Source organism: Abramis brama (genome assembly GCF_963993115.1).
Source record: "Abramis brama genome assembly, chromosome: 4".
In the NCBI taxonomy this organism is placed as follows: domain Eukaryota; kingdom Metazoa; phylum Chordata; class Actinopteri; order Cypriniformes; family Leuciscidae; genus Abramis; species Abramis brama.
Genome location: NC_139966.1, coordinates 50,750,999 through 50,777,473, shown reverse-complemented (window position 1 = coordinate 50,777,473; position 26,475 = coordinate 50,750,999). Strand labels below are relative to the sequence as shown.

The 26,475-nt window shown below is 37.1% G+C and overlaps 1 protein-coding gene across 3 annotated transcripts; it reads left to right on the top strand.

Moving 5' to 3' along the window:
• Positions 1–5,325: 5,325 nt before the first annotated feature.
• Positions 5,326–25,165, top strand: syt10 (synaptotagmin X; the record flags this gene model as incomplete). 3 transcript variants are annotated; one of them, XM_084110741.1, is made up of 8 exons in its annotated part: positions 5,326–5,632; positions 7,248–7,704; positions 11,955–12,516; positions 16,649–16,769; positions 19,558–19,729; positions 20,314–20,443; positions 22,218–22,330; positions 23,844–25,165. In XM_084110741.1, the coding sequence occupies 7 exons, from the start codon at positions 5,326–5,328 to the stop codon at positions 22,287–22,289; spliced, it is 1,821 nt and encodes a 606-aa protein (XP_083966867.1). In that variant the 3' UTR covers positions 22,290–22,330; positions 23,844–25,165. The 3 variants fall into 3 exon arrangements, with proteins under 3 accessions (XP_083966867.1, XP_083966866.1, XP_083966868.1); XM_084110740.1 differs by having other exon boundaries at positions 22,218–25,165; XM_084110742.1 differs by having other exon boundaries at positions 5,375–5,647; positions 22,218–25,165.
• Between the last annotated feature and the right edge of the window lie 1,310 nt (positions 25,166–26,475).

The following is a 26,475-nucleotide window of genomic DNA, read 5'->3' as shown; positions in this document are numbered from 1 at the left end:
TCACAATCCTCTATTGAAAGGAAATGACTGGGCTGCTTTACATCCATGAATAGACTCTCTTGGTTGAGATGGTGGGTTGGTATCAGCGGAGAATGAATGAAAATCTCTTTTAATATTTCACCCCCGTAAACTGAGGCTGAGTGAAGGTTTTATGTGGTATGGATTTGTTAGTCATGACTCTAGATGCTGTAAAAGCAACACAACCCTCTGATCTGAATCAAGCTTTGTCAAATGTCTCACTGGTGAATGTTTCAGGTAAATGCTTCTGTCAGATATCTTTCTAAGAGAGCTTAATTAATTCACTCAACACTCAAAAATGTGTTCAAGTCATCACTTTATATAACAAAATATCAAACCATAAGCACCCTTTACTTTAAAGATAGACAACACATGGCATGCCTCCAGGAGCTCTGCTGTTTTCGGGAAAGAATCGGTACAGCGTATCGGTCTTTTACAAATCTGATAAAACTAAAGACTCTTCGGAGATATGGAAGATGCTATACTACTCCATAATAAGTACTCAAGATTAACAGGAGCTTGGCAGAAACTGTGTGTGTTATGTACCCTTTAACTCCTTAATCAAGATGAAGTTGTTACTCTTGATTAGCTTTCTTAAAATTCAGATGCTGCGAGGATAATGACTACACTTGCCAGCAACTTTGAAGACTTCTGTCATCTAAGATATTCAAGAGATGCAAAGCCCGTTTCATACAGAACATGACCCAGTGAATGATTCAATATTCTCTGATTTATTACTGTTTCCAGAGTCATATGAGGACACTATTAAGAGAAACATGTGAGAGCGCAAATAAACAATCAAATTTACAAGCTGTTTCTCCAGCATAATAAATATGGTGATGTTTGCCCTCGAGTCAACGATCTGGACAGCAAGCTGTAAGGATGAGGGTTTAATCTCTCACTGACTGAGAGGGCTGAGAGAGCCGCTGGAGAGTTACTGCTCACAGAATTTTTTTTTTTCCATCATGTTGCCTTTAAGCTTCAAGCTAAGCCACTCCATGAAGGTCTCACTTTGCAACCGACTGGCCACATTAATAACCGATTTATATAAAAGCAGCAAATGGCCAATTTCCCCAAATTTCCCAGTTCCTTCTGTAAATATTTCCGTTAACCTATCAGCTGTAGTGCAGGGTGATTGTCGCTAGTTTAATGTGGCGTGCAGGGCTCGTCCACATCCATTAAGCACACTATAGCAGCTGGTCTGCTCATGATGAGACACTCCTTTCTATCTCTGACCACCGCATTGTACAAAAAGTCGGTGGCGGAGATTAGTGGTGGAGGCTTGGTCTAATTTTAGTTTAATTATAGCCTAGCTAGGCGGTAGGGAAGACCTCCACCAGCAGTCCCCAACCAGTATTGACTGGCGACAGGGTTGCCTTGGCAACGGGGCAATCAAAGAGCAAGGCTGATGAATGGTGAATGTCTGTTTCAGAGGAAAGCATGGGGATGCACACATGCACATGCACAAACACACATGCACACATGTTAAGCCTTGTATGTGTTTTGGGAGACTTGTGAGGGTACTTTATATTGACAACATCACTATATGATGTCTTTGGACATCATTTTAAAACACTGATAAGGATATCTTCAAATTTAATACCTACATCTGTTTTTTTGTTTGTTTTCACAAATCTCCAAAATAGACATTTCCAACATAGTTACTATAAAAAGCATCTTACTGTCATTACAATCACATATTGTTAGAACAATCAAGATATTCCAATACACTGTCAAAGATCAACTATTAAACAACCAGACATGGTTGTAACGGTCTGTATGCGGTTTCCAATTTGCTCTGTTTTGACATTTTAATGTCATTTGTTACCATGGTGATCCTTGAAATGATAGCACCAACAAGAGGATGCAAGAATTGATTTTTATTAGTCAAGCTCTCTCCTTTTGATCAAATCCTCTTGGACAATGGCGGAAGCAGGAACGTGTGTAATGAAAATTTAATATTTGAGTATTTTTCTTTGAAAATGGCTAAACAATTAGTGCACTCAGGTAATTATGTCAATTATGAGAATACTATATTGGCTTCTGTAATGGCTGTGCTGTGCTATCGCATTGGCACATTTGCAATAGTAACTGGCTGGAAGGAACGCTTTTAAATGAATCAGGCAAACATGTTGAACATGCTGATAATGGCATGACCATGAATGATCAAAAGAAACTGAAGGCTGCAGGAATGTCAGCCTTCAAATCATTGTTTCAGGGATACTAATAGCTTACAAGAAGCATATTACCAGCTAGTAGCTATTATACATTTTATTTCAGAAAATAACTGATAGACATGCAGCATGTAATGTTATAGTCCTGTGAAAACCGCCTCTTTTATGAATACTGACTTCCCAGGGGGTGTCCGGAGGGTTAGCCATGCAGAGGTAATCACTCAGAACAGCCCAGTATGAGGCTCTCACTAACCATCTTTTGATGTGCGAGTGTGTGTGTGTGCATGAATATGTGATCTGAAATTTTAGAGCGTGTTTGTGAATGTGCACTTCTCTAGGTTCTCCATTGATAGACAAGCAGCAGATATTCTGAGAGGACAACTAACATGCTTTTACTAATGTATTTACAGTACAGTTTTTCAGGAATGTGCATTCAATGTGTAATTGTCCTTTTTTCACTGAATTAGCAACTGTTAGCTAGGGAAACATAAAAATGTCTAAAAGATCATTGTTAGCTGTTACTTCGGTTTAACAGGGATCACTTCGACAATGATTCTTGGGCAGTGAACCATCTCACAGATGAAGAATTAATTTAACCTTTAAAGGAATGAGAAGTGATGAAGCAAATTATACACGTGGCCCTAGGATAGTGTCTGTTAAGCATGTGATTAAAGGAAAACAACAGCTTGTAATTAGTGTTCCATCAGTTGCAGGAGAAACAAGTACTCGCATTTGATTTGGTTAAAGGTCAGCATGAATTTTTTTTTAACCACACACCAATCTAATCTTTTTCCACCTCTTATACTGTACAACAAAAAACACATCATCACATTTCAACATGCCTTTGCTGTATACTTCGTTCAAACACACAATATTATCTTGCTGCTCATTGGCTACAAACACAAAACCCTAAGAGGAAACGTCCTTGTATCTTAATTATGGAGTATGACTGCACAAAGGAGGTCAGAATATTGGCTGTTTTTGCGGAGATGCGAGCCATGGGAGCATCTGTTCTTAATGGCGTGCCATAGGAACCGTGCCACTGAAATGAATGAAAAACATCATAATATATTTATTTAAGAAATGATTTCAAATGATGGAATTGGCACACACGGCAGAGGCTATGATCCATAAATGCAGAAGACAAATTCCGAGTATAGGTTATCATACTTTGCCTTCACGTCGTGTCACTTCACTTAATAATATTCTATTCTACTATTGAGAACAATGGCCATTATTCTTGACTTGACTACCAATGTGGTGAGACACCTGCCATTATCTATGCTGATAGAATAGTAGTAAGTGGTGCATTTATTGCATTGGCTTGTGCACATTAACATTCATCTGAACTTTATGCAGCACAAGAGTGGCTCTCAGCTTTAAGTACAGCCTGTTATAATTACATTTCAACATGGACAGCCCCTATTGCAAGCACACCGAGGAGAATTCACGAGCAAATAACATGCCACTTAAGCCTGAGAGTAAGTAATGTTTGATGGCAATCTTTTTCATGGTTGTCATTCCTGGAAAGAGACATTCCCAACACACTCATGCACCTCTAAGATACTAGCCCTCGGTTTCACAGACAAGGCTTAAACATAGTCCTAGACTAAAATGCATGCTTGAGCTGTTTTATCTGAAAGCAACTTGCACTGATTTATCTTAAAATATGTCACAAGATGCACACCAGTAATGTTTTTTTTTTCTAAGGCAGGTTTATAAAAGCTACTTAAATGTCCAAACTAAACTAAGGCCTAATCCTGGCTTAATCTAAGACCTGTCTGTGAAATCATGTCAGTTGTGTTGCTTCACTTCCATTCATAAATCCTATCCCATGGGCTCATGGGATAGAAAAGTTTCCATCAAATGCGCACTTCAGAATCTCGCTGGAAGTAGCAGGTCACCCGTGAACTTTTCGCCTATTTTTCCCCCGAATACTATGTATTCAGACATACTACTCTTTTGCTGTACTGTTTTTCGCATACTATATAGAAGGGAAGTATTCGAATTCCATGAACATGAAACAGAAACCAAAACTGAACGTGACAACATTAAATTAATGTTAAAATGTACATTATTTAAATGTTAATTACAAGGAGAAGAAAAAGAACAACAACACCAACAACAATAGACTGTACTGACATGTGTGTGAAGATTTACTAAACTGGTAGCCTAATTAATTCAGTTTTTTTTTTTTTTTATGGGACAAAATAGTAAATCTGCCAAGTCCACATGCTGTGTCAATCAGTGTTTGAGGGAACCCATTAACTTTTCTGTATCTGTATTCAGTCTGCCTACATAATCACTCAGGCAAAACTCTGCGCACCTGTTTAGCATGAGACAAACGCATTCTCTAAAGCCAGTGGTTTCACAGGGCAAAGCCACATGCACATGGGTCTGCATGAGGATGATGCCTCAACTGCTCCCCAGTTTGCGTTTGGTTGTCAAGGAGATTGTCAGACTCCATGAACAGCACTGAGCCAAGTACATAGTGTTCTCTCTTTTATCAGACGAACATTCCCCATCCTCTTTTGTTCTATTAAATTCAGTGTCTACTCATTTTTGACTTGTTTTCTACATCTGACAACACAAGTGTACATTTCTGATAATGGAATGATTAAAGGAAACTATTCCAAAGGAATACCAAAAAACTATTCAGCAAAACTTATTTAAAGAGCTTTAAAAGAAGAATGTGTGCACAGATGTTAAGACAGGTACAGTTAATTATCTGACTGTACCTATTTGATTGATAAACAGATATACAATTTTAAACTGCAAGACGTCATAGAAATTACAATCTTCAAAGAGTATAATATATATATATATATATATATATATATATATATATATATATATATATATATATATATATAAACGATATGTGTGTGTTGTAATTCTTGCAGCCATACAGCTTTACGGATTCACCTCAAGTTTGAAAGCCATGGACAAAAACTGTTGACAATACAACATAGTGTAAGTAGTGTACAGCTCAGTCTCTTTGTCATTTTATGATAAAGCAAATCCATGTTCTACTGTATAAGAACTTTGTTTTTTCATAAATAATGAGAAAGTATGATCCTCCCTCTCCAGACAACGCGTGTCTCCTATTGGGCAGTGTAGATGTGCCCCTACAATGTTCCACTGCGCCAAAGAATCTGGTGCGCCTTTGCGCGGAGGACATGGACTTGAACGCGTCACTCTTTCTCCATTCCCTTACGCATCAGCTGCACTCAGCAGCTTACATGGTGCCCCAATGAACCCTCGCCCTCACGCATCGTCCAACATACAATGGATTAACAGGAAAGACATGAATGTCCGCACAGAGGACGGCGTCAGCCTGTGCCAAAGGGCTCTCCAAATAGTGACGGAGCTGTGCCTCGCGGGGCACGTCGACCGGGAAAAATGCGCGGATATATTTCCTCTGGAGAGCAACATACCAGGTAAAGGAAGTTCAGGTAAATTTAACATAAACGACGCTCTATCATCCTCTCACAAACATATTTTCTCCAGGAACTTTGGTTAGCCAGTTAACGAGAAAACTTTTTCAAAGCACGAGTGCAGGAATCCAGAGCACTGAAAGTTTGAATAGTTCGCTCGCAGTCACAGAAACATTCTTAACATTCATTACATTACCTGAAATCAGCCAGCATAACATCAGGAAACGGTTCTACTTGTAGCGTATCATGCGCAACAAGTTTGAAACTCTGTTCGTTTACTCGCTCGTGAGTTTTCCCGATAAAATCACAGTAAACGGATAACTGTACAACAAACTGAGACGTTAGAATAACGCACACATTTAATCGACAGAAACGTGCATACACATTTTGTTACAACGTTTGTAACTTAGGGATTTTGCTCGTATTTGTTGGCAACAAATTAAAGAAGGGTTACGCTTTATTTTAAGGTGTCCTTTTTAAGTAGTACTGAGTAATAATAATTAGGGCTTACTACTTGTACTTACTATGGTTAGGGTTTATTTTAGGGTTGCATATAATTATGCATACTTTATAGTTATTAATACAATAACTACATGTAACGTGTAACAAGAACACTGTAAAATAAAGTGTTAACGAAAGTGTTTTCTAAAACTTAGCCTATCTGTAAACTGTGCAAATTAGAGCAAGTAACACTAACGCAAACTATGGACATTTTGTGCATGAATTCATTGTGGAAATCGGTTTAAATCTGTCAGTATGTTTTGTTTTACATATGTAATCCAGAGAAAATGAAACAAATACAGAAATACCTATGTCATGGGCTAACAACTTTCAAAACATATCAGACAGTACAGGCTGTGCTATATTGTGTGATAATGGCCTTGAGTGCAGCAGAAGCCAGAAATTAATTACATGAAATGACCACATGCTGATGCAGATGATATGTTATCACTGTACAGTCATCTCAAGGGGGCAGTGGTCATGTATGATATTGATTCCATCCCTGTAGCTCATTTCTTATTGGTTAGTATCACCATTAGCAGTGTGGTGTTAAAACTCACTCCATAATACACTGAACAACTATAATTATGTGTTGCATTGCGCAGTGCATTAGGCAGCTGAAACTCTTGCACGTTGAACACGTGACAGTTCAACAGTGCCATTCATTAGGAGACCTTTTTCAGCATTAACACTGTGACATAATTAATGTTTTTATGCAAAAAAGAAAAAAAAGTTGAATGAGGTTAGTTGAGTGCCTGTGAACTTATACTTTTTATGCTCTATTTTTCATTCTATATTAACTTTGGTTGCATGAAAAGGCGAGCAAAATGACTCTGAACTTAATTCACATTTCAGTCTTCTTTTTCTTATACCTTGCCCTCTCTTTCTTTTCTTTTTCTCTCTCCCTCTTTCTCCTGTTTGTCTGTCATGCATCATTTATTGCTGCTGGTGCTCTCTGTCTGCCCGTCTGTTGTTCATTTATCTCTTTACCTATCCTCGTCTCCTTTTTCCCTCACCCTCTGTTCTTTATGATCTCCTCAACACACTCTATCTCTTTCCAATCTTCACATACTTGCCTCTTTTTCTTTGCTCTCTCTCTTCCTCTTGTTGCCTGTAGACATCTCTGTAAGTCTCCTAGCTGTGGTCGTAGGTTTCTGTGGGCTCGCCCTTTTGGTAGTCTCACTCTTTGTCTTTTGGAAGCTGTGCTGGCCCATTTGGAGAAGCAAGGCGCTCTCGTCCAATGCTGACCGCTGCCCGCCGGGGGTGCTGCCTGAGGCCCCCCCGGCCCAACCTCCACTGTCTCGTTCTGTTTCTCCTCATCCTGAGACCAAGGCAATTGCAATGGTGGGAAGACAGCCATCGCAAGTCCAGCAAGAGGATGAGGACGACAAGAGGAGGAAGGTACCAGAAGTGAAGGTCAATGGCCGCAGCTCGGTTAAGATCCTGGAGGCGGCCATGAAGATCAGCCAGACGTCACCAGATATCCCTGCTGAGGTGCAGCAGGCTCTGCGTGGGTGTCTTACCAAACAGGCCAAAATCCAGAGGCAGACCACTGAACCTACCTCGTCCTCCAGGTGATGCACCAATTACATGATGATTTTCATCTACTTTTGATGCTTGATTGCACGTTGAATGACACTACAGACGAGGGATACTCATTTCATTACTAATACTCGAGTTAACTCATATCTAGTTTAGAAAACAGAACATTTACTTAGTGCTTATGAAGGGCTGCCTTTACTGAATGTTAAACACATACTGAATGATTTGTTATCAGTGTGTGCCTTTAAATGCAGGAAATGACAGAGCAGCTGTTGTTTTTTTTTTTTTTTCATTTATAAAATATCCACATTTATGTTTTTCATGGCCGACTTCCAGCTAGAAATAAATCAACCATATCTAAGCCAAGGCACAGCTACAAAGTAGATTAAGGCCCAATCCCAATTCTATTTTATACCCCTTCGCCTACCCCTTACCCTTGCCCCTTGAAACAGAGTGGCAAAGTGTAGGGGTGAAAATATTCCCCTAAGAAATGGGACACCACTATTACACCGTTACACGTCATTATACGTAGTTGCTAGCGCCTACGTCACAGGAGATGCGCCAATGTTTATCACAAACTTCCAAGATGTCGTCGTCAGCTGTAGTCATCTCAATTGCGTGGGTTACAGCTATTTTTTTTGCATTTTTCTTCTGAAGTTCGCAGAAAACAATGGAGATGACGATATCTTCGACGCCTAAGTATTTTTGGACTTCAGGAAACGTTGCTCATTGTCAGTGCGAAAACGAATGAGCCTCCGGGTTTCCTCAGGTGTCCCTGTTTGATAAAGAACATACAAGACTGGTTGATCATGTTGCAAAAAGCACGAAACTGTGTAAGCACTGTTCGTTTATATCGTGTTCACATATAACCACAAGAAAACAATGCGTTCATAGCAGACGTACGGTAAAAGATAAGCCAATTCCCTGCCGCAATTACATTCACCAGTTATCAGACATGAAAATGTGTTGCGGGACTAACGTTAGCGAACTTCATCGATTTTTTTGCAAACGTTTCTTTGAAGAACATGACCGTAAATAGGAACACCAGATTGAATGTGACATAAAGAAAATTATTATTGGCAGCCATGTTGCCTCTGTAACCGGTGTATGCAGGGACATTTCTCATACCCCTTCGTTTGAAGTGTGGTCCTGAAAAATCTTCGTTTCAAGGGCTATCTGGCCCTTCCCCCTACCCCTACCCCTCCAACCAAAAGAGAATCGAGACAATCCTACCCCTTCACGGGAACGCGCAAAACAGAGGGGTAGGGGAAAGTGAAGGGGTAAGGGGTAGAATTGGGATTGGGCCTAAGCCCCACAAACATGTACAATATAGAGGATTTATATATTTATAAAAACAAAAGAAAAATACAGCGTATATACTATATGTTCCCCAAATTTTAACAATTAATATGCACATTTTAAAAAACAAAACAAAAATGTCCATATTTTAAACTATTAAACATAAATACCATAACATAAATACAATTTACCAATAACAATTAATAATAATAATGTCCAGCATTTCAATTAATGGGAATTATTTAGGGCTTCTAATTCTAATTATTCTATATTTCTGGTGTTACTATTATCACAACTCACTTATTTTCACATATTTACCCCACTGACAGGATTATGGCGCATCTCTTGGTTGTTGCATACGCCCATTAATCACTGCAGCCCACCAATCAGAGCCCTAGTGTCACATTGCCATGGCAACAGCATTAAGTTATCTTAGCAATTAAACAATCAGCTCTTCTTCTCTTTGTTTCGCGTGGCACCGTGTTTAAAGTAAGCAGGGATGTAATTAGTGTTGCCACGCAATAGCACTGACATGCTGCGACTGTTTGTCCGACTGGGGAAAGGAGGAACAGCTGTGCTCAATTCCTCATAGAATCCATTATTGACAAGCTACAGAAATATCATTAAAAAACTTCATTGCAGCGTAACAGATGAGGTGTCTTCATGTTAATGAGTTGCACGGAAAGGCCAAATAAAGCTGCTTAAATGTCAGTGTGAAAGACCGTTTAGGTGTACTTGTTGGCACATTTTCTGTTTTCTTTTTCTATTCTTCCGTCATTCCTCTAATATAACTTCCACTATATCACTTTGGAAGTACATCACTCTGACTTGTCTATTTTCACTCTAAGAAGAAATATAGTAATTAAATAATAAATAGGCTAATATGCCATGAGATGATGGCCTTGATCAAAAGTCTTTAAAAAAGGCTCAAATGTGAAGCTAGTTTCTCTGAAATGGTCATTTCATGGTAGGTTGATCACTAAAGTGAGCTGAACTAGACTGAAGAGAGGATAGTTAAACTGTTGCTAACGAGTTAATGCACTACTAAGAGGTTTTTAAATCATTTAGCTTTCTGGGGAAGAAACTGAGAATGTATGAAATGCTATTAATATTATATAACTTTACGGTTTTACAATGCCTCAAGTGAAGATTTCTTAGAAACGATTTGCAGCCACAACCCATTGGGTGCTGTAATAAAGTGCATTATTTTCCACTTATCAAAGTAATATATCTATTTAAATGCCTTTAGTATTTAAGCTGGAATTCAGGTTCGTTTCTATAGTGCTATATCTCAAAAGCTTTTATTGAAGAATGCACAATTTAACTATGCATGAGCATGTGTTATGATACTCGTGCCTGCAAAAATTAACTGCCTTCTGCTGTAATATGATAAAACACTATTGTTAGATAGCTTACATGAACTAAAACCATGATCAACTGAGCTGAGAGGATAGTTTGTAGTTCAGTGTATTCTGCAACAGGTGACTGGCTAATAAGACTTGAATATTTCCACCTCGTCCTTCATCTTCTGTAATCTCTTATATGGGAGAGTAGAAATACAAATTGTGAATTCTGGCATTGACTCACAGACTCATTCATTACGCTTGGCAAGATATTTCAGAACCACTGCCATCAAATACTGGATTTTGAAAGAAATGCTCTTCAAAACGAAAAGACAGCAGTTAATTACTCTCTCTCTTTAATTTATCATCACATTGTTCTAGGACGTTTGTGCAAATTGCAAGGCGTAATGTGCAGGTGACAGACAGAGTTGGACAAAGTAGAAAGAGAGATAGACAGACTGACAGTGATGATAAGAGACCAAGTGAGAAAAATGGTGGAAAGATTCATTTGGAAAAACATATATATTCATCATAGAATTTAGCTAATTTAAATATCACAAGTCAGTTAAATGATACAATCCATGACTTTTTTTTAACACACTGTTATTGTCATATGTTTGTTGTCATCGTCCTAAAGGTGCTAGTTGCTAGGAAACACCAAGGATAAGTAGAGAACTATGATTTCCTCAGGAGTCAAGACGAGTGTTCAAAATAGGTTTTCTAGTAAAAAAAGAAAAAAGATCCAGGCCTAACTATTGTGATATTCTATTGTGAAGTCTACAAAAAGTTGCTAAAAATGGAATAAAAAGTTTGAAGAGGAACACAACAGACCCTTTTTCCACATTTCCGGGGTTTTCAGAAGCGGGAGTCTTCACAGTCAACTTTATTTAGCGGTGAATGATCGAGAGACGACAGCAAAAATAGAGAGACTGATAACAGCGGTCAGAAGAGAGAATGATGAGAAATTTGCCATCACTCCCTCAGCCGTTGTAGTAAAAGCACCCTTGCAGCAGTTATGGAGGCCTATATTCAATTTAATAAAAATGAATATATGAAAAACTTTACTAGATTTGCAATGTTGGTAACTGTGGAAATGTGTCCTCACAGTGTGTGAAAAGGGTTCATAAAGTTCTTATTGTCCACTCCAGTGCTGAGGAGTAACTATAACTAAAAGAAGCATTGCTACTAACTTAACATTTTTCACTAGTGACATCCTCTCTTGCATATAGTATATGCCCATTAATTTTATTGAGTCACTTAATTTAGATGAATCTGTAAATTATTTAATCAAAAAAAATAATCAAATTGATTCACTGATTCAAGTGCCTCAGTGATATTTTTTTTTATTGTGTTTAATCTGTTTAAATGTAATGCTATCACCCTCATTGATGGATTCATTCAATTCATTCAAAATCCCTCATAAATACTGCTTTGATTAAGTTTTAAATGATATAATCTGATATATTTTTAAATGCATTGTTCTTAGCTACTTTTTGATAGTAGCTTGTATTCTAAGTTTTAAAGAGCAGTTTGACTAGTATAGTTTTAGAGTAATTTCCCCAACACAAGGCGCAAGACCAAACTAAAAAATGTTAATACATTTTTTCACAAGTAACTATAAAAGTTCTCCTTCTTCATAGGCACAATTCTTTCCGCCGCCACCTGCCGCGGCAGATGAATGTGACCAGTGTGGACTTCACCATGGACACTCTACCCGTGCGTCAGTCTTCTACAGTCAGTATCGGCCGCATCAAACCTGAGCTGTACAAGCAGAAGTCTGTGGACTCTGAAGAAGGAAACAAGGAGCCGGTGGAGACGTGCGGAAAGCTGAGCTTTGCCCTCAGCTACGACTATGAGGAACAAGCTCTTATGGTTCGCATTCTAAAGGCCCTGGATCTGCCGGCCAAAGACTTCACAGGCACCTCCGACCCTTACGTGAAGATCTACCTGCTTCCAGACCGCAAAAAGAAGTTTCAGACGAGGGTCCACCGCAAGACACTCAACCCCATGTTCGACGAGGCGTTCCGCTTCCCTGTGGAGTACAGTGAGCTGTGCAATCGCAAGTTGCACTTCAGCGTGTACGACTTTGACCGCTTCACAAGCCATGACATGATTGGTGAGGTGGTGGTTGACAACCTGTTTGAGCTGTCTGACCTTTCCCGTGAAGCTGTGGTTTGGAAGGACATCCTCGCAGCAACTACAGTAAGTTCAGTCCTTGTGCATATAGAAAGCATAGTTCATACTTTCCTCAGATACCTCAATAAGACCAGATTCTGGCAGGGTTGTTCGTCATTCAGAGTTGAATTGAGAGTGCCTTTTAAATGAACTTTCTTTAAAGTCAATTTCTGAATTTGAATTGAATTTGGATTTAAGTTGCAAACTGCAGACTTGAAATTCAAATGTGAACGTAAGGAAATAGAATTGAAATTAATTGAAATTCAAAGAAATTCATATAACGTTAAACTGTAAGCTCTGAATGATGGCTTGACAAGAAGAAAGTCTTGTTTGAAAAGCCTTGGAGGTTTAAGAATGAACGATATAATGATAGAACAGCAGATAGAACGATAGAATGATAGATAGAATGGTAGAACAATAGATAGATAGATCATAGAACGATAGAACAAGAGATAGAACGATAGAACAATGGACAGAACGATAGAACAATAGATAGAATGATAGATAGAATGTTGGATAGAATAGATAGAATGATAGAACAATAGATAGAGCGATAGATAGAACGACAGAACAATAGATAGAATGATAGAATGATAAATAGAACGAAAGAACAATAGATAGAACGATAGAACGAGATAGATAGATAGATAGATAGATAGACAGACAGATAGACAGAACAATATATAGAATGACAGACAGACAGATAGATAGATAGATGGATGGATGGATGGATCAAGGTGGAGGAATACTTCAATACTCATTCCAATTCATCTTCCTATGGGCTAAATATTATGGCTTAAGTGTTACTAGTGCCAACAACTGTCTATTATACCATCGAAAGTACAAGGACAGTTGTATTCACATATGTACTAACTGGTCATATACTTCAAACCAAACAGAAAAATTGACTGCATGAGTGTGAAGATCTCATTAACAGATAGATCGATCTGTTATGTAAAGCCAGGTGTGGGGGAGAGCTCATCTCCAAACTGACTCACCCTTTCAGGGCACCCACATACCCCTTCCAAAAATAGATCCAATTGCCAGTTTCCAGACCCACAGGAAGCATGATTATCAAGCCAGAGCCTTCAAACAACAGGTGTGGAATTGAGTTTGTCCTACCGTCCCACTGACTTCAGAATACAATTAAAAAAATGTTACCGGCACTGCATTTCAGGACTATGACAAAAGAACATTAGCAATTTCCGCCCTTTTTTTAGGTTTCTTAGTCAGATTGGCCCTCGTGGTAATGACACCCACTCATTATGCCTCAGTTAATATATCAGAGCTTATGTAACTGCTTCAGTCATGATATTTATGGGGGATTTTTAAGGATAGCACTTCTTAAAGGGATAGTACACCAAAAAATTAATTATTTACTCACTGTCATTCAAAACCTGTATGACTTTCTTCTGCAGAACAAAGAAGATATTTAAAGAATGTTTCAATTGTATCATAGAATGAAAGTCATTTTTGTGTGAACATTGAGCAGTTTATCTTTACGTTGAGAATATACTTCAAGATATCTGATTGGAGGATAAAGAAAAAAAGGTTTGTGTACTTAGTGAAAAAGATATATCTTTGATTTCTCACAGGACCTGGAACATTAAACCCTAGTTTAAGTGGTAATCTGCACACTTGTTCAATAACTAGACGATCTGTAGAGGTTAAAGGCATTGCCCGTCATACCCACGTCCGTACAGTGATTCAGCTGCATTAAGAATGACGTTCCACCGGCTTCCTGCTGCAAAAATAAAAGTGAATGGTGACAGCATTTCATTTTGTTCACCACAGAGATTCTGTGGTGAGTCATTCCTGTTTGGGAAAAGCAATCTCTTCCTCCTACTTGTTTGACGCAATAGTCTCTTTCAGGCTCATTAATTTGATGATTGTGTTGTTTTCAGCATATTCCTGTTGTGTGGTTGACATATCGGCACCTGTTAAGTTACTTGTGTTTTGCTTTAACATTTGGATCACTCTCATGCTATTTCTTACTATGGCTTTCCCTCATAGCTACAATATAAACATATTGATGTGTAGTGTTGGAACAGCAGTGCGAGTTTTCGACCTGTTGTTCTCAGTTATGAGAGTATCACAACTGCCCTTTAATGACAAAAACCAACATTCAGAACCAGACCAGCTGCTCTAAGGCTCCCGACTGTGCAAAGAAGCTAGTAACTCTCAATTCCTAAAATAGTCAGAGCCATAGATTGCAGGCTTGCTCCGTTACACTTCCGACTGCACACTGAAACCCTCTATTTTATCTTACTCTGACGTTTGGAGGTCTAATTTTATTCTCTGTTTTTGGAGCACATTGCTGCAGTGGTAAGGCCATTCAGATCTGGAGGAGGGGAACTTGGACAGTCAATAAAGGAAGGGTATTATAGCCCCAAAAAGATTTGTGAATTGTTTCGGACACGAACGCCAATAGGAGACGTGACTCCTGAACTAGCCCGTGGCTCTCTGTACTCAGCATTTGTGGTGCGGATAACAAGAGACGTGGAAAGGGAGGATAGGATGTGACAGAGAGGGTTTTGGCATCAGACTACACAGAGGCGGTACCACATCGGGGTTAATCTCGTCAACGAAATGTCTGACAAAAATGTAAAACATAAAAACTGAATAAAGAAATGCGCAACATGACTATGAGAATTAAGGTATACTGTTGATGAAAATATGAGAAAAGACCCACTGCACCACAAGATATTAATATCACACTAAAGAATCTTTTTGAAGAAAAAAATCTAGAATTAATGATATTTTTCAAATGAATCAATGAAAAAAATTTAATAAATGTCAGACATTGAACTGCTTGAGCTAAATCTGAACAGTAAATGTAAAGGTGTGAATGTTTTATTGTCTTTTTTTCAAGATTCATCATCAAGTCCTGAAAAAAATTATAATCACGGTTTCCACTAAAATCTAGTTTTCAAATCTAATAAGAAATTATTCTTGAGCACTAAATCAGCATATTAGAATGATCTCTGAAGAATCACGTGGCACTGAAGAAAATTCATATAAAAATATAATAAAATAGAAAACAGTTATTTAAAATTGCAATATTTCACACTATTACAATATTTATACTGTATTTTGATCAAATGAATGCAACCTCTGATGAGCACAAGACACTTCAAAAACAATACTTGAACAGCAGTGTAAGTGTAGAGTAAAATTGAGTAAAATTAATACATCTGATGAAATATGAATTAAATTTAATTAACGGATATTTTAATCCTTCAGAACACAAACACTATGTTTAAAAAAAGAAACTGTGTAAAAATAATATTGTATGTAATTAATGGTATTGAGAAAAGGGATGTGATTTGGAGGGTACATGTGGTACACCTGAAATTTAAACAGTAACTACAGTACGGCAGTGATTAAGTATGTACGTTTCTCTCTATTACGCAATCTGTTTTTAATCTTTACTTGGACAGATTAATCACTATCTTTAGTTGCCTTTGAAAGAATAATGGCCGTCTTATTCCAGTAGTGAGAGGCTGTAAATACCAAAATACACACTGGCCTTTTAGAATAGTCTTTACCGCCTCTGCAAAGCTAATAAAGGTCAGGGAAGCTAGATTTGTCTCATTCAAAACTGAGAAAAAGAACCAGCCACCCAAAACATACGTCCCACAGTAACACTTCCACACAAACACAGCCGTTATGAAAGTCTTCTTGGAAACAGCTCAATTTCTCAGAAGAGCCATATTTCTGTACACAACTTTGTCAACTTTGCAACTTAGTCACTGTTGTTTTTTCCGCTAAAGTTTTTAAAGGAGATATATATCCACTCTCTAGATCTAATAAAGAGTAGATCAGGTTTAGACCTGATGGGCAAACATTAGTCCAATATTTCACATGCTACGAGTTGTTGCCGGCGAGGCAAACAGAAGTCTATCTGGTCAGTAAATAAGGGTTTTGTTTGAAGTCGTATAAGGGCTCTCTGAAGAGACTCTTAAGAGGAAAATCATATTACAATATTTGCTAAAAGGATGATACCTGCAGATCACTTAATCAATATTTTGTAAAGTTATATGCAGACATTGCTTCAGGCATCTCTTGGCATCATACAGTCAAATCTACTTGTTTTCTATTTGTTTTTATATCTAACTTTCCTTCCTTCCTATCTTCCTTCTTTCCTTCCTTCCTTCAGGAGAGTGTGGATCTGGGTGAAATTATGTACTCCCTTTGCTATCTTCCCACGGCTGGACGCATGACCCTCACCGTTATCAAATGTCGCAATCTAAAAGCAATGGACATAACCGGCTACTCTGGTCAGTGTTAACCCTCATAATCTGTTGAGAACGACTTTACCATCTTAATGTTTGGGGACTTAGAGCAGGGGTGTCCAATCTGGCTCTGATAGAGGGCCAATGTCCTGCAGTTTCTCTCCAACCTACCCCAAAACACACTGTAAAACTGAGATTTGCTGCTTGTTAAATTTACTTAAATGTGATTAAAATGAGTTAAAGCAACACAATTGCTAAACGTGTATTTTCTTAGTTTGGTCCAGTCTACTTTTAAGTTTTGTTAATTTACTTAAAGGTGCAGTATGTAATATTGACAGCTAGTGGTTGAAATGGGTACTGCAGTCCAAATTCAAAATATTAGAGAGTTATTTGCCCCGCCCCCTCAAACTCAAACTCAAAGCTCACGCAGGTTGCCAGATTGAGGATATGCAACAGGAATGAGCGCAATTGACAATGGAAGGTGACAAGTATGACAATGTGAGTTAAGTTGATTTATCCACGTTTTAATTTGCCTCTGGTCATAGAGCTTTTTAGATGGATGCCGAGGCTTTTTAGGTCGGGTAGAATCTGCAATCTATGACCCAGTTTGTTGGCTTCCATGGCTGCAATACGTTGTGTTTTCCGCCAACTGGCAACATGGGGTGTCCAACTACTATTGAGTAAATTGGCAGTGGGTGAGATCTCACGGACCAAAACAAAAACAGCCATTCCAACACGGAAAGCACATTCGAAGTAGAATAACTGGCTGTAGAATTGTTTTTCGGAGAAAAAAGAACATGCACTTAGCATGTTTGCTAAAGAACTGCAAACATATTATGGTATTTGTATGCTTTACTACAGTCTAAAAACTACATACAGCACCTTTACATGAATTAAGTTTCTAATGTATGTTGCTCATCTCAATGTAACAAGTAACTTCCTAATTGTTCATTGCAAACATTTGTTATGCTAGTTACAGAAGCTATTTTAAATGTGCAGTAACTATAAAGAGTCAAGCAACTATCAAGTAATATCCATTTTTATCAGTAATTAGTTGCATGATGTAAATGTATTGATAAGCTTTACCTAATTCCTTTAAGTGTGTCACTTTTATTGAGTATATTCTAGGTTTATTTTTACTGTGCACTTGCCTGCAAGTTTTTATTATGGGGCAAAAGTGTATTTAATTAGGATTGAAGGATATAGTGGACCTCCAGGAGCAGGATTGGACACCCCTGACTTAAATGATGATGAAAATAACTGTAATGCTTTAACCCTTTAGAACCTGAAGCTAAAATAGGTGTTTTTCACATAATTTGATTTTTTGACTGTAAAATTCTAAAACAATGTGCTATCTTCATGTGCAAGGTGTCATCTTTTTCAGAAAAAGGTAAGCTTTCAACAAATTACAGTTATTGACCATTATTGTGTGTGGTGAGTTTGTAAATAGAATTTAAATAGACAAAAATAAAAAAACGAGAATAAATTTACTGATTTTTATTTAGAAAAAAAGCAGAAAAAATCATGAACGAAAGAAACTAACACTTTAAAGTTGAAAAATGAACTATAATACATATATACAAGTCTTTTTTGTGACATTGGGTTGCACAGTTTTCATGTAGGACACTTTTTTTCATACACGCACACATACAAATGCAGGCATTCATAGGCATGCACACGCACGCACTGTATGCTTACATGTAGTTTCTTACGAAAGAAACCAACACTTTAAAGTTGAAAAATGAACTATAATACATATATACAAGTGTTTTTTGTGACATTGAGTTGCACAGTTTTCATTTAGGATACTTTTTTTCATACACACACACATACAAATGCACCCATTCAGGCATGCACACGCACGCACTACATGCTTACATACGTGAAAGAGTAACGGCCATCCGCCTCCCAAATTTCATTAAAAATCATCCCAATCCCCTCTTCTGCTGTCTAACACTTCTTTCGCCATGTATTTGTGCGTTTCTTTTATTATTTTATGCAATCCAAAACACTCTAACCTGCCGCGCGTCGAATCTCTCTGTTCAAATCCTTCCATCCCGCGCGGCTGTCATTTGCCGACGGAAACATGATATTACCGTAATAAGCCGTATATTGGCGAAAAGCGCTCGATGTCTACTTTCAGGAACTATTTAAATTATTTTGATAGTGCAAACGGTTGAAGAGTTACAGTGACATGAATACAGCTTGGTTGGCTGTGTCGTCGACGACACATCCGGTTTTAAAGGGTTAACCACTTTTCTCCTCATGTTATATAGACAAAAAATGTTGAAACTTTAACATTGTATCACAAGGTAGAAAAATGTCACTGGTATCCAATATATTAGTATTTTAAATACTAAAATGTATTGTAGAAAAATACAATAAAATAAATCCAATTAGACTATTGGCAAGAGTTTCCTTCTACAGTGTGTACGTAAATCAGAAAATCTCATGTGAAAATTAAGTGCATTTTGTTTTATGCCTAGGGTCTCTGCAACCCCAAAAAGATGTAACATTTGTCATAGAGGACATATGATGCATGTTATTAAGTTAACATTTTGTACATAATCAGTTTGCATAAGAGGAGGCATCAACCTGACACATCAATGCAAATATGTTATTTTGAGATATTAAAACGCCTGTGGGGTCTGTCAGATCGCAAGCAGAACATAAGGGTTAAGACATCTAAAAAGAAAATACATGTAATTCTTCTATGCATAAAATATTACCAAGGTCTAAAAAAAATTTCGGTTGTGGAATATGATATTATTTTTTGAACAGTTTTGAATCTGAAAAGCTCCAAACTGATTCACTTTGCTTTTTTCCCTCACAGATCCATATGTTAAAGTCTCCCTCATATGTGACGGTCGGAGACTGAAGAAGCGGAAGACAACCACCAAGAAGAACACACTCAACCCCGTCTATAATGAGGCCATCATTTTCGACATCCCACCTGAGAACGTGGAGCAGGTCAGCCTGTCAATCACGGTGATGGATTACGACAGGTCAGTCCCTGCCTTTTAAGATAATATCAAAACAATTACCATTCAAATTCAAAACCTCCATCCATTCATCTTCCAAACCGCTTGTCCTATGTAGGGTCACGGCGATACTAGAGCCTATACCAGTGTAAACTCACAACATGCTGAAGATAAATTATTCTGACATGAAAGATGATGATAAATATAATATTAAGTTAGATAACATGCTTGGCAGTTGTTATTCAAATATTTGCAGCAAACATCTTAATTGAGAACATTCAGTGACAGTCTGATTTTGTAAAACTCTGCTGTGCACCTTTATTAAACCAGACAGATAGCGTCTACGCTGTAATTGAAGACAAATTATGCCATTAAAACATTGTTGAGCCATGAAGAGGTGAAATATATGCTGGTGAATGTGGGAGCATTTATGATCAATCCTGTTGATCAAGTATTACAGTTATTAGTTCCACTGTTTTCCTCAGTCTTTGTTTATCCATTATTTTGCATATGGATCTAAAATGTACATCCTTTTCAGGCTAGCAAGCCACTCACCAATGAACGCCACTTTTTCTAAAACAAAGTCTTGCGATCTGTTTCTCTTTCAGAGTTGGACACAATGAAGTGATAGGGGTGTGCAGGACAGGGCCGGATGCGGAGGGTCTTGGAAGGGACCACTGGAACGAAATGCTAGCTTATCCACGCAAGCCCATCACCCACTGGCATGCACTTTGTGAGGTGAGAGACTAGAAATCCGAGGACAAAGCAGGGCGCAAATTAGGGATGCACCGATACCAGTATCGGTATCGGTCCCGATACTGAGCTCATGTACTCGTACTCGTAAAAATGCTCCGATACCAACAACTGATACCAGGCAGCGTTTGTACACTTGTGTCCAGACAAAGAAACACTGACAACAGAGAGTATAATGGGGATAAAAAAAGAAGGCTGTCTAGTGTCTATGAAGTAAATGTATCTTATTAGTGGAATATTATATTAAATATAGCATCACCTATAGCTGTGGTGTGCGAGCTGATAAGAGAAAAATGTGCAGTGGATTGAGCGCACAGTGTCACAGAGCTGGTCAAGCGCATCTCTTTTTCACAGACGTCAGTGGAAAGTTTGTAGTTCAGTCAGATGTCAATGGCAAAGAAAGTAAAACGAGGCATGTAGCTTATTAACGTTATTAACATTAACTGATAGAGAGAGAGAGAGAGAGAGAGAGAGAGAGAGAGAGAGTGAGAGAGAGAGAGCGCACTTGAGCGCACTTCTGTTGAATGCTCTTGATTGCTGATCATTCACTCAGTACGTGTTATTTGGATTAAAACTAAATTGTATATGTAAGTAAAACATGAACCGTTACCTGATTTATGTATAACGAGTGGTTCCCTACATTATTACTTAAAGGATGTTTGCAGGCCAATAAGTGTCACATACAAGAAGTTCCAACACAAACATCCAAAGCGCGTGCCCCGAAAAACCAACGTATCAGACAGTGCGCTAATACTGAATTGAATTGTCCTTTCCGTCTAGCGCTTGAACGGACTAATTCACACAAAATTAGGTAAAAACTTCTGTCTTCGCAAGTATCCTAGTAAACAAAGTCGGTTATATCTCAAGTGAATGTAGACAGTATATTTAAATGTGGTATGTGCGTTCGGTCTTAAAGAGGCAGCAGTTTAATAAACCTGCTGCTGTGTTTTAATGTTCAAACATTGTTTAATGTTCAATCAAACAAAGGACAAATAAATTACTCACTGGTATTGACTAAATAAAAAGATCCATCTATATTTAATTAATACAGTAATGAAAATGCAGTGTTTTTTCACATTTGACTGATTAGCCTACTGTAGTTTTTGTTGTAGTATCAAAATTGGAATAAATAATTGATATTTCACTTGTGTCTAAACATTTGTACAACTGACCCAATCCTCAACACTGAGCCCTTCTGGAGCAGCTCTAAATATGTGCTGTACTGTTAAATGAAAGAATATGAACAGTGAAAGTAACAGAAGTTCATACAAAGCATTTTAGCAGGCTTTATTAAGCATGAAAATAACTTAGCCAACTAAGTTAACTTAGCCAAATAATACGATTACGATGGTTTCTCTACCAATACATTTAAAATACAGGTATCGGTTACGGTATTGACGAGTACCAAAAATGACAGTATCGGTATCGGACTCGTTCTGGAAAAAGTGGTATCGGTGCATCCCTAGTGCAAATACCACTTGCCCATAAGGAAAGTGATGCAATATTATGCTGTTTTTATGCCATGCAAAATGTAAACATTTGGACTTGCAAGTTTTATTAAATGTTAATGATAAGATAACAACTCCATGTAACAGACCAAAACGCATCTTAATACAAGGTGTAAATAGGGCCAATGTTATGTAGATTGAGCCCTGATGTGGTGCTTTGGGCTCATTCGGATCCATATGCCAAGTGCACTCAAGTCTAATATGTCCCAAACTACTCTTCTGTAATATTTTGGTATCATCTGTCCCTGCAGTGGCCAGGAAGAGCATCCAGTTTTGAGAGTCAACGATCATGTCCATCCCCAAAACCCCCATTGACCCCATAATATCCTGGAATCCACACAATCCTAACTGCAAAACACATTTGGTTTGTATAATTAATACGGTATATTTTTCTCTAGTTATAGCCTGTAATGTTGCATTTTAATTTGAAAAAAGGACTAAACAGTACTGGTATTCCTGCTACAGACACAATCACGTATCCAAATCTCACAATTTCTCTGACATTTTGCTTTTACTGGTGCTGAGTTTATGAGCTCCTAAAACAATAGTTTTCAGGTCATTTTGAAGCTGACAGTGAAATAATGTGAAGCTTCTTGCTGTTTGACAGTATAATGATGCTATGACATGTTACAGACACATGAAATGACAGTACTTATCATTTCATATTCTTGAACGTTTCAGTTACATAATCTCCTGTCTGGTGAAAATATTTGACAAATTTGAGGCAGGGTTAGGAGAGTGAAAAGAAGAGGTGTTTGAATATGATATCAATACATTTTTTGGTATGGAGAAACAATCACGTGAAATCATTTGCTTGTTAATTGATGCTTCTAAAGAATATTTATTTGAATAAAACTGTTGTGGTATACTGATTTAAAGACATTCAAATTGAATCAAACTTAATTAAATGATATATTAATACATATTTAATGATATGCTCATTGAACTTGAACGTTTCAATATGTTAAATAAATGGAAAAGAATCAGTTACTCAGCTGTAATACTGTATATGTACACAGGATAATAAGGTATTGACATATAATAAAAGAGATAGGCCTACTGTAAAGGCACTGAAATCTAGCAGGCAAATGTTTTGGAAGGTCACTAAAAGTTAACCTAAATTTTTCTTCTTTTTTTCTTCTGTTTCTAAATTAAAAACTAAATTATGTTCAAAAGGGGCTTACACAGTAGCCAAAGATGTAGCGTGTTTTGTTGTTGTTTAGAAGGATGGTTATCTCAAGTCAAAGTAGCACAAAATTGTTGTTTATGCCCAATATTATCAACATGCAAGATAATATTTATATCAATTCATATCAAATCTTTTTAAATATATGAAACACTTGCCAAACATCAAATTCTCAAATCTAAAATGAATCAATCATCCCTCTTCCACTCCTGTTCTCCCGTCCTAGAGTTATTGATGTATTATTGGACTGTCGGTGCTTACAGGCAAAAATATATATTTCCTTTACAATGATTTCTGAAACTATACTACTAGCGAGAAACATAATTGTGCCTGAAAAACTACACAAAGTAAATTAAAATGTGATGGTGTCTGGCACTGCACACTGTAAGTAAGTTGTGTGTAATTCTTTTAAGGTGCTATAAATAATCAAATCAAGCTAATATACTACAGTATATGCAGATCCATATTTAGATGACGGTCAAAAGGAAATCAAAGTTGATGGATCATTAATGAAAATTTATTTTTTGAAGATGTTTAGCATTCTTCATAGGGGAATTGTGTATAATGTGTATAAACGTCACATGTATAAATTGGTTCAGGGAAAAAAACGTTATTTTTAACCAAATTAATAACATCTAAAGTAATTAAAGCCACTGAAACTTCCTTCTTTCTTTCAACTGTGAAATAACAGGTGAAGCACTGCCAACCACACAAACTACAGGCTCAACTGATACAATATTCACATGTTGTGGTCATTTAAAAAGAAATGGACACTAGAAATTTGCCTGTTGATTAATAGGTGTTGTAGTCGAGTTTTCTTATGTCAGAGAATTAGTATTCATTGAGTGAAATCATCCAGCATCTATTCAGTCAGTATGCAAATAATATGGTATACCATGGTAATTGCACTCCTAACTTTTTAAAGCTGGTATTCTGAGTGTTTTCTGGTGTGTCCATTAAGTAATAATGCAATCATGGCAATTACACAAACGGCTGTGTACTGTTAACTTTGATTTGCACATGAAGACAGTGCTTCTGCCCCAGAGCTCGGTCAGAGTGATAGAACAAAGATTAAGTATTCTTGTAGCATGCTGATACCAGTACATTAAATATGGTTTAGAAATGTAGAATCCTATTATTTCTGAGAGGTAGTATTTTTATTTTATTTAACTTGCCAGTGCTGGCATGTGTGTACATACTTGAATTCTTTGAATTGTTATCTTGTTGAAGTGCATTTCTATGGATCGTTTGGTGGTTGTTTTGTACTATGGGTTTGTGATCTTGAATAACTTTATACACAATTTGCATATATTGTGTAATGGCTTCTAAAAATTGTACAACTGTTTTGATTAGCACTCAACTTCCTGAGATGATTTCTTGTGGAGCTATTGATGAACTGCTTCTCAGTGATTTTTTGTCATATTTGCACCAGACAACTAAAACGATCGCTATGTATGTTGTTATGATGTGTACAGTTTGTGATAACTTTTGTAAAAAAAATATATATATATATAAAAAAAGGAAGAAAAGAAAAAAATGCAGTAAATATTTGAAATATAATTTTACTGGATGTTTCAAATGTTTTTTAATTAAATAAATTCTGAATTGTTAAAGTGTATTTTACAATGTGTTGTATATTGAAGCTGCTTTATTTGTAGCTTAGAGTGTATGCTAAAAAAAAAAATCGACAGATGTTACATCATTTTGCAACCAGTAGTGGCCTTTGCTCTGTTTCACTCGTTTCACTTGAACGGGCCTCGCAACAGAAGGGGTCTCCGCTTGAGCTCGAAAAACATAATTCTGCGCACACACCAGGGAAAGAAATTAAAGGAGGCTTGGAGCAAAAATGCATAGAAATGAAAAAATAATAAAAAATTCACCAAAATTAACAGAAATGTCCCCAAAATTCAAGATATGAGGACAACAATGTCCCCAAAATTCAAAAGTTCTTGTTTTTAATATTTATGACAGGATATACAGTGCTATGCATAAGTTTAGACACCCATGCTAAAGTTGACTAAAAAGAGGAATAAAAAATCATCTTTTGCAAATTGAACTTAATGCCTTAATTAAAAAAATTTGGAAAAATCCAACCTTTAAGGACACCAATTTTCTTTGTGAATGAATAATGTATCGTAAATAAATAAATGTTCTTCCTTAAAATACAGGGTGCATAAGTCTGGACACCCCTATGTTAAATTCCCGTAGAGGCAGGCAGATTTTTATTTTTAAAGGCCAGTTACTTCATGGATCCAGGATACTATGCATCCTGATAAAGTTCCCTTGGCCTTTGGAATTAAAATAGCCCCACATCATCACATAGCCTTCACCATACATAGAGATTGGCATGGAGTACTTTCCATAAGATCATCTCTCAACTGAAATAAAACCATGCCAATCTCTAGGTATTTATTTATTTACGATACATTATTCATTCACAAAGATTGGTGTCCTTAAAGGTTGGATTTTTCCTAATTTTTTTAATTAAGGCATTAAGTTCAATTTCCAAAAGATGATTTTTTATTCCTCTTTTTAGTCAACTTTAGCATGGGTATCTAAACTTATGCATAGCACTATAGTTTAGCAATACCACACAATCAAGTGTGCTGTTTTCCCGAATATGATTGCAAATGTAATAGGCCTATTAATTTTATATAACAGTTCAATAAACAAGAAGTTAATATTAGATTAATTATATTTCTCAGAATATTGTCGATTTTTGCTCTATTTCACCAACGAAAATAGTTCCAAAAAATCCACAGTAGAGCCATTGCATGTCTCAGAGCAACACATTTCATTGCTGAATGAATCTGAGTTTTTGAACAAATTGGTCTAATGAAAGATTCATAGACTCACAAAAATACTTGTTTTGTCCCTGAATGAATCAGTTTTGAACAAATCATTTGAATGAATGATTCAATGACTCACTTGTTAAGACAACTGGTGTCTCCGAAATGTCTGAGTAGGTACAACATTTGAATTTGAATTAACTTCAAAACCTTTAAAATAGTACATTCTATAGTATGAATATGGGTAGTATAAATGAAATTTGCAAGTAATACATCCACCATGTTGTTTCTGTTATGTGACCTAGTAGAGTCATTAAAGTAATTGCAGTCGCATTGCACACAATCTTTTTTGTCTGTCTTTTTTGTTTCTTTGAAATGGGCCTCTGAATTGCAAATGTGGAAAGTGGTCCATTGAGAATGATACTGTATCTTCAGAGAGAAGATGGAAGAAGCTCTGTGCTGTGCTGTACCAATTTTTCAGACAATTTACTTAATGGCGTCACACTGTTCAGATGTAATTAGGCTTTCTCTGAT